The following is a 13,166-nucleotide window of genomic DNA, read 5'->3' on the forward strand; positions in this document are numbered from 1 at the left end:
TTTTATTCAAACCTTCTTATCTGCATATGTTTCAGTGAGTATGGTGGAGAGACTTTACAAGGACCAGCGTATGGACCTACAAGTCATTCTGCAGCAGGTTCTTCAACTCCTTCCTCATCCTCAGCATTTCGCCATGTAGTGCCATCTAGACAAATAGTGGAAAGACAACCTCGAATGCTTGACTTCAGGGTTGAGTACAGAGACAGAAATGTGGATGTAGTACTTGAAGACAGCTCCACAGTTGGTAAGGATGTGTAAAAATGACATAAGAATTTTACCAGAGAAGTTTTTAAAAGAAAAAAAGAACAAAAAAACACGTAGCCCCCAAAATCCAAACCATAAAACAAACAAACAAAAAACAACAAAACACCAACCAAAAATAAAATAAAATAAAATAAAAATCTCTCCAAAATATCTCCCAAAAAATGCGGCCTCCACAGCTCCTAACCATTTTCAAATCTCTTTGCAGCTTTAAAAAAGCAAAATTTCACTAATCCTTTGTAAAGGTTAGTGATCTATCAAATATTTATTTTGAAATCTAGTTGTCTTATGGACTTGCTTCAGAAACATAATGAAGATTACTGATTAAGTTGACGCGTGAAAATATAATTTGCAGTAGGATTAGTGTGGATGCAGTCCGCTAATAAGCAGATGATCTTGGCATTTCCTTTTTGAATCTCTATAGCATCATCCTTTTCTGCATAGGATTAGTGACAAAATTCATAGGAATTCTTGCAATTATGAAGAGCATTGTTACATCCTTTTAAAAAATTTTATTTGGCTCTTTTGTGGCAGTTAAGATTCCTTTTATCAGATTCTTTTTGTCTTCATTCTAAATCTGATGCATTTTATACAAGTATGTTAGAAATACGCTTTTCGTACCATTGCAGAGTATATTATTTTTGATACCAAGATGAATTAATTTTCTAAGGAAATTAAATTACTAAGGAGAAAAAGTTTTTTTTGAAGACAGTATACAGATCAAAACAAAGAAATAGTTGATTAAAAAACTTGCAGAACTGTAGCCTTATGTCTGTGATGAAATTTGGAAATTGAAACTTTTTGGTCCTTATTTTTCTTCTCTGCATTTGATTTGGTATTGGATGGTGCCACCTAGTGGTGATGAGTTGGAATTCTTGATCAGTGTTCTGTCTTTTCACTGCACTGCACTGAGTTATGTCCATGCAGAGTAGATACACAAATGGCTAAATCAGAATTGTGCAGCTGTAGTAATTTTTTTCTTATAAACTTCTTTCAGGTATAGGTGATTAAGGAACAGTCAGAAGGTATTCAGTGTAAGACTTCTGTCTGTTTCTTGGAATATGAAGATCGAGGACAGCCTTGTGTTTGACAAATAGTAGGATTTCAGCTATGGACTTAAGGAAAGCAGCTTTTGGCTTTTTCAAAGATTTGCTTGGCAGAATCCCAGGAGAAACTGTCTTGAAGGGCAAAAGGACTTAAGGGAGATGTTGGTCTTCAAGGACAAATTCAAAGTACCAGAACAGTACCTTCCCACATGCGAAAAGGGGAGCAAATGTGGCAGAAGGCCAGCACAGAACAAAACTTCTGACTAAGCTAAATGCAAAAGAAAGTACAACAAAGGTAAAAGGTACTGTTGGGCTATCCAGAGGGAATACAGGCTTGACAGAGTATGCAGGTTTGGAGCTAAAGGAATACCAAAGGTCAAGCAGAGCTGAAAGCACTAAGAGATAAAAAGGGCTTCTGTAAGTACCCAGTACAGTCAGCATTAAAAGAAAAGCTCAGGAAAATGCGAACCAGCTGTTCAATGGCAATCTCTGAATTCAGTGTGTGGAAAGACTATGGAGCAAAATCTTCCTGGGATGCGTTTTTTAGCACAGAAAGGAAAAACAAAACAAAACCAACCAACCAAACAAAAAAACAGGTGATCCAGGGCTAGCCTGGATTTGGTAAGGATAAATTATACCTAATTGTATTGCCTTTTATGATATGATAACTGTCTCTGTGGACAAGGGGAGAACTGGATGTTACTTTATTTGGTAAGGCCTTTTCCATACTCTGCTGTAGTATTCCTGTAGTAATATTCTTGAGATGAGGACTGGGTATGTGAGCTTAGAATGTAGGCAGGTATTTGCCTGAACTGCCAGGTTCAAAGTCTGGTGAACAGTTGCTAATGTAGTTGCTAATGCACTCGGGCTGATCTTGGGGCCAGTGTTGCTTGATGAAACCTGTTTTATTAGAAACCTGCTTGTCAAGAAGAGCACTCCAGGCAAGTTCACAGGCAGTAGCACATCAGAGAAAGTGGCTGATGTTCTGGAGGGCAATTCTGCTATCAAGAAAGACCTGGACAGCCTGGAGAAATAGACAGACAACAGCCTTACGAAGCTCAGCGAAAGCAAATATGAAGTTCTGCATCTGGGGCAGGATAACTCCATGTTATACCATCTGGTAATAGGCCAGAAAGAAACTTCGTGGGGAGAGGAAAAGAAAAAAAAAGAGGCAGATCTGGAGGCTCATCAGTAGTGCACTACTGCAAGGATGCCAGCTGCATCCTTGTCTGTGTTAGCAAGAATATAGCCAGTGGATCCAGCGGAATAATTTTTCTCACCTATTCAGCATTTGTGAGACTGTGTCTGGAGCAATGCATCCAATTCAGGGGTACCCAGTACAAGAAGGATGTTGTGGAGTGAGTCCAGCGGTAGTCAGCAAGATAGTCATGAGTCTTGAGCACAAGGTGACATACAAGTAGAGGTGAAGAGAATTAGAGTTGTTCAACCTGGAGGAGAGAAGGGGAGAGGTAGAGACCTTATTACAGTCTATATCTGATGGAAGGACACAGAGAAGATGGAGCCAGACTCTTCTTGGAGGAGCATAGTGATGAGATAAGAAGCAAAGGACACAGATTGCAACATTAGATATGCTGAATATATTTGTTTATTTTAATTATGAGGGTGGTCAAGTACTGCAGCAGGTTGGCCAGAGAAGCTGTTGAGCCTCCATCCTTAGAAGTGTTCAAGAGTCAGCTGAACAAAACCTTGACTAAACTGGTCTCGTTAGACCTCTGAACTTGTTTGAGTTGGCCTTGGTCTACGTGACCTCCTGAGGTACCTGCAGCCTAAATTATTTTGTGCCTATAATAGCTACAGGAAGAAGACAGCATCAAAATTTGCAAAACACTCAAAAAGCTGTCAGACCAGTCAAGCTGTGTGAATGCTCTAGTTCCCTGTGTCAGGAGTATTGGTCGTGGATTTGTGAGTGCACACCACCTTTATTGCTGGCAAGGTGCATTGCTTCAGGTAGCATGCGTCTGCAGATGTGTGGATAGCACGTGCAGTGTAGAACTACTGAAATATTGTCCAAATTGCCAAATCCTCATGTGATTGTGTGAATCAGATTCATGCTCTGTGATTTTTAGCTTCATTTGTTCTTTGCTGTTTCAAGTGCGTGTTACATTGATAACTACAGTAAAACTGATTTTGTAGTAAATTTTTCTTGCTCATTTATGTGCTGTAATTCAGTAATGTTTGAGATGGTGGTAAATGTGTCTCCTTTATATGTGTTTTTCTTGACATTTTTTTCCTTTTCTGTTCAGGAGATATCAAACGTATTCTAGAAAATGAACTTCAGATTCCTGCATCTAAAATGCTGCTGAAAGGGTGGAAGACTGGAGATGTAGACGATAGTGTAAGTTTTCTACTGTGTTTTCAGTTACCTGAATTCAGTGTTTCAAACTGAGGCTCTGAGGGTGAGGGGTTAAAATGCAAGAATTGTGAGTTTCAAACAGTGTTAGATGTCTTAGGTGAAAGTAATGCTAGGAACACTTAAGTTAAAACATTACCAAAAAATCACTTTTCGTTGTTTTTACTTAAAACATGGCACAGCTACAAAAATATTGTTATTGAATTCATAGTAAGTACGTTTTGAAACAAAAATTTGACGGTGTTGTCAAGAATTAAAAGAAGTAGAATAAACTAGTATGTCAAAATCAGCAAATGCTGTATATTTACAATATTTACAATGATTTTTCTTTCCTCAGACTGTTTTAAAAACTCTACACTTGCCAAAAAATAATAGTCTTTATGTTCTAACACCTGACCTGCCTCTTCCTTCTTCAAGTCATTCTGGGTAAGTCTTTTAGCCATATGTTCTACTTGTATGATTCTTTATTTTTTTAATTATTATTATTTTTTATTTATTTTTATTTTTATTATTTTTGTGAAGCCACATCATGTATCCTTTTAGGAACCTGCAACCAGTTTTAAGTGGTTGAAGAGGCGAGTGTTGGGATTAACTACCTCAGTACCTTACTGTTGAAATTAAGGGAAAAGTGGTTTGGTTTTTTGTTTGGTCTACAAAAAAATTCGTGTGCTACATGAATTACTTAGGTGCATACAGAATTTTATACCTTCCAGATGTGGTGACTTTCATTTCCATTGGGAGTAAGTGTTTTTAAATTAAAGCTGGCCTTTCATAATGTGTTGCATTAGGTTGATTCGTTTAAGATAAACTTGTAGAAATTGTTACCAGCTGATCAGAATTTTCTTTCTGAAATATTTGTTATATTATTTCATTGTATCTTGGACTTTTAAAAATGTACATAAATAGGCTGAATAACTACTTTTGTCTAAGTAGGCAGGGTATCTCACTGATTTCAATACTTAAAAAGTTAACAGAGTGTTCATATGTCAGTGAATATTGCAAAGGTTTGAAAATTAAATGCTTCTTTATGGAAAACAGAATCCTTACTGTTAGAGAGCAGTTTGCAGTTTCTTTGCTTTCAACGTTTTGTCTTGTTTTCTTTCCTGTCCATCTGTTTCTCAACGGTAGACACAGATGTATTCGTACCAGGACAACCATTAATTTTATTCCGTGGCCACTAGAGGGTGCACGGTAATTGAGTCTAAAAAAGTAGCTCTGGTCCTAAGATGTCAAGCAAGCAGGGAGGATTCTACTTTGAATTGATCAAATTGCATAGTCATTAGACAAGATTCCCTTCAAGTTATCTGAAGAGGGAATTGCTTTTCTGCTGTTGTAGTTAAATAGTAGAATATTCTACAAATATGACAAAGGAAATCCTTTGACAATCAATAGAAATGAATAGATGGTTTCCCTATGACTAAAAGTAGTCCCTGTAGTACTAAGAAGTTATCTATGAACATAACCCGTGTTCTATGGAAGAAACAAGAAAACTGATCTAAATTATAGATAATAAACAAATAATAGAAACATTAAGAGAGGGAATAGCAGTGATGGAACAGAGGGTGGTAGTGAGCTGAGATGCAAGTTGTACGTACAAACATGAGCTGTGGCTGTGTGTGAGGACAATAAGCCATTGTACTTAAAGAACTACTTGAAGAACAATGAAAATACTGTGGAAAAACAATGTAGATGCTTTTTTTTTTTAATTCATTTTGCAATTTTATTATTTTATACATGGTTATCTTGTGTATTGTCATTTTAATGTCTTTGATTTTGGAAAGAAATCTAGACTCCAAAGAATGTAGTTTATTTCAACTGAAATAAACTATGTAAAAGCAACAAGCTCTTTATCAAGGGTTCCCAGTTTTTTTTGTTGGATGAACAGTTTAAAAGAACTTTATTTCCTGGTAAAATCAAAGTGGTCATTACCTTTACAGTTTATACTTGTTCCATAGAGGAGATTTAGTTTTGGATATTTTTAAGATAAATTTGGTAGCTTTGGGATAGCAAACGATGATTAATTAGTGGCTACTTAAACAAGGATAATTTGAAGGCTAGATCATCTCCCTGAAGTCATAAATTCTAGATGAAAGGGGAGGCTTGCCTCCAATTAAAGCATCAATGCAGATCAAAACACATCTAATTGAAGCAATGTACCAAACCCAGTTACACTGTTTACTGCCTACTGTTAGGTCAGTTATTATTCAGATTAGTTTGTTGCCCACAATTTTTAAAAGCATGATGCTCACATGTATTATTAATGGAAATTAAAGAACTTTGCCTCCTACTTTGTGAGTTCATCTGCTGTTTTCTTCAACTGCCTCCTGTTTTGAACTAGAGATAAATAGTCGTGATTTGAATATCTCCAGAAAGTGATATTTGAAAAGCCTATGATTTCAGTACGTGGTATTTTATGGATATGCCCTTCATAAAAGGAGCAATCTGGTCACAGCTCTATAAACTCTGGTCTGTGCCTCTTCTTGACACTCAGGGAGAGGAGCATTTGAAACATCCTTTTCCAATGTATTGCTGGGTAGGCGTTGAAGTTTGTGGCAGACTGTATGGACTTAACCCAGAACTGACTTAAACTGGCATCTAAATGTAATGACAAAACGATCCCGCAGTTTAAACAAGCAAAAATCTCCTAGGGCATCTTCATTCATCGGTGGCATATCTAAAGCTTTTATAGGTAATAGAAACCCAGTGAATTACTACTGCATGTTAGTAAATTGAGGTGTAAAGATTAAATTTAAATGTCAAATACCACCTGCAGGGTTGGCAAAGCCATACCTACCCACGTACAACATCTGGAACAATAACAACATGGTCTGTGGGCTGTGGATATAAAGAAGGATGATTTCTGGTGAATTCCTGCCTCATCCCAACGAAGTAATTCACTCTCTCCCTCCATGCTTCCCTTGATCTTGCCTCCCTCTTGCAGTGCTTCAGTTCCCCTCATGCATTTTGTAGCACCCGTGTCACTGTTTCACCTGTGTAGGTTGTCATCCTGCCCCGGCTCTGTTCTTCAGCTGAAATCCCGGTAAGCAGGTAGTACCAAACAACAGGGTATGCTGTATGAGAACAGATCATATGGTCGTTCTTTGTCATCAAAGGCCAGAGGAAGGCAGTATAAAAAGATTATGCTTTCTACTGCAGTCTTTCATGAAGGTGGGCAGCAATTTAGGTCCCTTTCCTCTACTCAGCTATTGATTTACACCCAGTATTTGAGTCCTTTACAGCATCGTCAGTTCTCCTTGAAACTAGTAAATGTGTACAAATCTGCTGGATGGCATAGGTGGGTGGAGAGAAACACAATTTCCTTTAGAAAACAGTCTTAAAACAGAAAGGTGCCAAAGAATGTCTATAAATAATTGTCCAAGGGGAGAGATTACTTGCACTGGCATTTCAGATTAGATTCTTCACTTCCTTACAGTGGCTTTCCTTCCCTTTAGTGCCTCAGGTGCTTCTTGCAAACCAGCAATACTCAGTTCAGGAAAAAAGGGTGAGGACAATGCAATAAAGGGAAGCATCAAAAGCATAGGCATGTGAGTCTGGACACATAGCCAGGTCTTCCTGATGGTCTTCTCTTTCAGTCTTGTGTGTTCTGGGAAGTGCTGTTTATATATATTTTTTTTCCTTCATTGTCACTTTGATTAATGGATGTCATTTAATTTATATTCATACTTTATTTTTTATTTTTTGCTAAACAGCTGAAAATGTTAATTTCTTTTTTATACTTGATGTATCACCAGAAAGTTCAAAGCAGCTAAAAGCTGTTTGACCAGCTGAATGTCTCGGCGATGATTACAGTGCTAGATTTTGCTAAGTGAGTGTAATTTATTTAAGAAATGTAATTATCTGTGTGGATAGGAATAAAAATTATATATACATGTCAAGTAATGGGTCTGTGTTTTGCTGAGTACGTGCTTTTTAGGTTGTTGCAGAGCAGTGGTGGTTGTGGCATGGGGTTTTGGTATACGTTATCAACTGTTGCGGAGTGTTAATTAAGAAGGATGTAACCTGCAACTCCAGTTATTAGTATTGTCTGTTTAGCTGGACAGGAGCAGTGCCTTGCTTTAGTTACTTTGAAAGCTTCAATAAGAATGGTAAGATTAATGTTTTATTTTCACATCTGCTCATGAGACAGTTTAAAAATCCTGAAGTTTAAAATGCAATAGAATGTAAACAGAAGGGCTTCTGCTCATTTACATGTTAGCCAGATTTGCTAACTGATTGCTGTTTGAACCTAATCTACCATCTCCTGCTGCATTAGCTACAACAAACATTACATTTACATACTGATTTCTTATTTTGTTTTAATGTAAATAATCTGTAATTACAGTAAATTTGGACTTCTGTTGACATGAGCTTGTATAAATCTGTAAGTTTAAAATGGAAATGTTAATTACCTTGTGTCATGCCTATTTATATAAAATTCAGAGATTTTGGGGGAAATCTTGTGACTGAAGAAGCTACTGCCTGATTTTGAATGCATTTCACTTAAATAGAGAAGTAAAAAAAAAAAAAAAAAAGAACTGAAATGAAATGGATCATTTGCTGTTCACTGATTAAAGATACACTTTTGGCTTTAAAGTTAAAAAATATATATATTACTAAAATTTCAAAGAAAAATACTATTAAGTGAAGTATTACATCAGAAATCAAAGCATTAAGGCATTAATTTAAAAATGGATATAACCAATGCATTTTATATATTGTTACAGCACAAGAAAAAAATAGTAAAGCCGAAAGTTTAAAATATAATAAACAAAAACTCTAATATCATCTTACTTCAGCATTTCATAGACTGATTGAACAGTTGCTGTCCCCTTAAATTTAGCATCATTTGTTATTACACACTTTGAGGCTAAATATCGTTTCTCTTAATTTATTACACTTGTTTATAAATTGTGCTGTATTGGAATTTGGGTGGAGTAGCTAGTGAGTAAACTCCTTCCCAACTGTTAATTGAGCATTTGGTATTTCCAGTTTCAAGCAACTTCTGTTGCTTGACATTTAAGTTTTAGGGAGGAGTGGTTTTTGTTGCATATTATAAATTTCAACCTCAGTTGAATCCTGGTCCATTGCTGAGGTTTCTACTCATTGTGATAATGCTGATAACCAAGGCTATATAGGCAATCCATATGAAATCCTAAACTGATTGAGGTTTCTCTTGAAACTAAAACTGGTCAGAGCAATGACTGCATGACTGGGCTCAGGTCTGTTTTCTTTTGTCTGTTCTCAGACTTGCTCCTTTTTTTGGGTGTTGTCAGATTTCCTGTATTGGAAGATTGGTACCTGAAAGTACTTTCAAGTGCCCTTGGCTCCTGTGCCTAATAGTGAAAGCATAATCATCCAGCTGAGAGGAAAAAATGTAACATCAATGTGTATAACCTATCAGCAAATGCTTTGGAGAGCTAGGGCTTGCAGTAGGGGGGAGATGCTGCTGACAGAAGTGGCCTACTTTTAAACCTGTTTCTAGAATTTGATTTCCTTTCACCACTAATTAATCTGCAAATTAATTAAATTCTGTTAGTGTTGATGGCAAAAAAAAATAAAAAAAATCTTAACTTCAATGGGAAATAGAGTTTGGCCCTGATTTTTCTTTTCTTCTTCTTCTTTTAATGCAGATATTTCATTTGGAAGATTGTAGTCGACTGATAGCATTTGCAGGATAATGAAACTGCTGCAAACACTGAAGCCATAGCTTTAGAAATGTACATAGTGTTCAAAAGCAGCCGTCTTAGTACAGTTATGTGCATCTCTTAAAAAGTTTATTTTTTATTTAAAAAAAAAGGCATTGGGGGAGAACACAAAGGTTCAGCTTAATGTCAAGGAGCAGTCTCCTGCTTAAAGAACTTCATTTTGTGCATTTGATCAGAGCTTTAATGGCTGAAATTGCAATTTTACGGCAATTTATTTTATGTTTGGAGTCAGAGTTTTATTGCCACAAAGAATTTGGGGTAATCCAAATCCCTGCTGGAGGAAACGAATCTGGGAGGAGACTACTGACACTGCTGGCTCTCTAGCTCCATGTACAAACCAACCCAGTCTCACAGGGGAGCGCTGGTACGTGGAGGAGTTGGTGGGCACATCCTGCCCATAAGTGCTCGACAACTCCTCCTCCCTTTGACTTCAGAACATACGTGGCCCATGTCTTCTGGCTTCAAGGCCATATGAAGTTTTGATATGGGACCCCAAAGGATTGGGTCAGTTGACCCAATCTATGTTTCTATGTAAGCATTATCCTGTACAATTCTTCATTATGTTCTTTGTTTTTTGAAGAAAAGGTGATTTTTTTTTTCTCATCCAGCTTAATTTTCAGCCTGCTCTTTGACTGTATTTGGCTATGAATGTTAACAAGCAAATTCTCAATATTTAATGTTTAGCTTGTCTTGTTCAGAAATCCAAAATGTAGAGGTGTCAAAATCATTACTTACTTTGAAAACTGAAGCTTTTAATTTTAAAGCACTTAATTTAAAATAACTGTGTTTGAAGAGTTTTTTCTTTCTTTTCTAAATATTTGCTGCTATCACATCCAGATGAAGTAGAGAAATGGAAAACCTTTCCTATGAACACATACATATCTGTTTTTCTTGAGCATACCATATTTTGGATCTGGATGGTATTTAAGTGTATGTATTATGCATACCGTGAGAGACTGAGGGTTTGATCTAACTAGCCTGTTTCATTCTATGCTTACATCAATTACAGAATGAAAACATGAATCACGCTATCAGTTTCCATCTAAAGATTTTCAGAAAGTCAAAAACAACAACAAAAAGCTGTAATAGAGCCTTGTGTGACCCCGTATGGAATCCGGAGTCATTCATATATTCATTAATTAATATTATTTTTAGAACAGTTACATATATCACTTGCCTCCAGTATTAAAAAAAAAAAAAAAAAAAGAAAAAAAGAAAAAATCAGAACCTGAAAAAGTACAGCAGTGTATTTTAGTTGCTCCGGAACATTTGCCAAAAGAAAATAAGGTTACGGCAATGCTAAACTTACTGTTAGGGATCAAATTAGAATTACCTTTGAAAATAGGTGTGCATCTTTTCAGACTGTTTTTTTCTCCTATGCAGGACTGTGAAGTATTTTTAAATTTTTCTAGCCTGTTTTTAAAAGATTTTGTGACAAGTGGAGCTAAGTTAACATTCGATGTAGATTAATTATTTCAGTTACATATGTAGTGTCTGTCATACATTTGAACATACCTAGCATTAACAAATAATTAAATTCATCTTCCTTATTACAAAAACACATAAAAGACAAGAGAACTGGCACTTCATGATTTTGTTTTGTCGTGTGTGATTGTTATGTTTAAGATGTCACAGAATCCAAATTATGTTGCTGAGTTTGTAAGGTAATTTTTCTTGAGATGCTAAAGCAAATAGTGCATCTCTTGCTAAAGCATCCATTGAGTATTGCATGGGTTCCTTGCCATCTGAGCAGCCAAAGTGCAGATCGGTAATTACAGTAGAAGGAAAAACTAACAAATCAAGACTCAAGTAATCCAGCAGTCTTGCCTTCTGGTGTCTTAAGATACAGCTGTGCTCATCTGCATACAGAATTTGTCCTTTATTGCTTAGAGGAATGGCATGGTGAAGTGTCATCAAACAGTGAAGATCTGAAGGAAAAAAAATTTTGCATTCTTATAAGAGTGTGTTACAGGAAAAAAAAGAAGTAGATAGACCCAATTTAATTCCATATGCCACTGAACAGGTCAACTCTGCATTAAAGACTATTTAGAAATGTAGCAAGGTATGTTATAGTGCATTTTTGTAGCCTGTATTAATTCATACGTAGCTGGAATTGCCCTGTCTATAGCCAAGTCCTGTTTTCTGTTTTGAAAAGTAGATAGTTGCATAATTTTGTACCTAATTAAACAGGATGCCTTTTTAACATCTAGATGTTTTGTTACTGGGAAAAAAAAATCTTTGTGACTTAATGTTGACCTGTTTAATCTGTATCTTAAGATTTTCTTTTAGCTTATGTTATTAAAGACATTTTAATATGCAGTTAAAATAATTTGAGCAGAACTAACTTTTCTAAATAGTCAATAACCACAAGAGAAATTTTGCTGTGGTTAGTTTTCCAGTTCTAATTAGCTGGGTTTATGTGCTTTGAATGAAACTAAGGCATTTCCATTTGATTTATGCTTCAGGTAACCCTAGAGAAGTGAGAGCATGCTTTGCCGTATTCTACTTACCATCAGTTTTTAACGTGCATTGTAGCTTGGTGTTTTGTCTGGTCATCAATATGCTTACAAGCCTAATGGCATAATGAGTGCTAAATATACCTGATGTTTGTGAAGATAATGTGACTCTCAATTTTGAGAATATTTAACATTAGAAGAGCTTTAAAGGCTGCAGTCATCTTATTAAGGAAGGAGTTCAGGAATGGCCTTTGGTCATTCTCAGCATGCTTCCTTGCATTTAAGAGTGAAAAGAGAGATGATAATGTTGTGCCTGGACTTGTCCATGTAGAGTTTAGGGTACCCTGGGGTTTTTGCATCTAACTGTAAAACAAGCTGTAACATGCTTATCCCTGATTTTCTTGTTTTTCTTTCAACCATTTCAGGGCCTTGCAGGAGTCATTAAATCAAAACTTCATGCTGCTCGTCACCCATCGAGAAGTCCAGCGGGAGTACAACCTCAACTTCTCAGGAAGCAGTACCATTCAGGAGGTGAGTGGTGTTTCACAGCTGAAGAATAAATGTAGCTCGTTATAGCTAATGCCAGCTCTGTGAAAGAGAGTTTACATGGCCTAGTTGGAAATTCCTTTATTTTATTAGTCATCTTTTTGGTTTAATCAACTTGATCATGAAGATTGCGATAACTTGATTAAAGAGCTTGGCCTAAAAAAAGTTTGCAATTAAGTTATGCAGAAAAGATGTTACTTTATACATTGTAATAGCAAAATATGTGAACAGCCTCTATTGAGGTACTCTACGATGATGAGGAAGGGCAGTTGTTCAAATTACATTTTATTTTTAAGCCCCTTGAACCTTTTGCTGTCTTCCCTTCTGTTAAGCAGTTCCATCTCCGTTTTGTAGGCACCTCTACCATTGCTGGTTGCTATTATAATGCTCTAACTCTTCCTGGCTTGGTAGCCAAATGGTTTCTGTGTATAATGGATGTCACTGCCATTCTGTCAAATGGCCAGCAAGGGGTGATATTGTAGAGAACTTCATCAGAATTAAGTTCTATAGAAACAAATATCTCTTACATGAATCGGGACACTCAGAATTTAGAGCAAGCAGTCCTTGCATATTTTTAATTCCTTTCTGAAGCCAAAGGTTATTGTCTGATGCTTCATGATGTATCTAAGGCCACATGTTTTCAGTATTACTTCCCAGATAACCCACTAACTTCTGGAAATATGACAAACAATATAGAAATAAGAATCTTAAGGATTAACTTCACAACATATTAAGATTAAACGTTTGCTCTTCACATTAAACTTGTGTTTGCTATTGATTT

General features: G+C 36.3%; 1 protein-coding gene across 1 annotated transcript in view; it reads left to right on the top strand.

Moving 5' to 3' along the window:
- FAF1 (Fas associated factor 1) overlaps window positions 1-13,166 on the top strand; it is a 159,308-nt gene that overhangs the window by 34,065 nt on the left and 112,077 nt on the right. The window contains exons 4-7 of the mRNA XM_068690190.1: window positions 36-244; window positions 3,572-3,663; window positions 4,016-4,104; window positions 12,265-12,370. Coding sequence (XP_068546291.1) covers window positions 36-244; window positions 3,572-3,663; window positions 4,016-4,104; window positions 12,265-12,370 — 496 coding nt within the window. The remainder of the gene's footprint in view (window positions 1-35; window positions 245-3,571; window positions 3,664-4,015; window positions 4,105-12,264; window positions 12,371-13,166) is intronic.

The sequence above is a fragment of the Anas acuta genome, chromosome 8 (assembly GCF_963932015.1).
Source record: "Anas acuta chromosome 8, bAnaAcu1.1, whole genome shotgun sequence".
Lineage (NCBI taxonomy): Eukaryota > Metazoa > Chordata > Aves > Anseriformes > Anatidae > Anas > Anas acuta.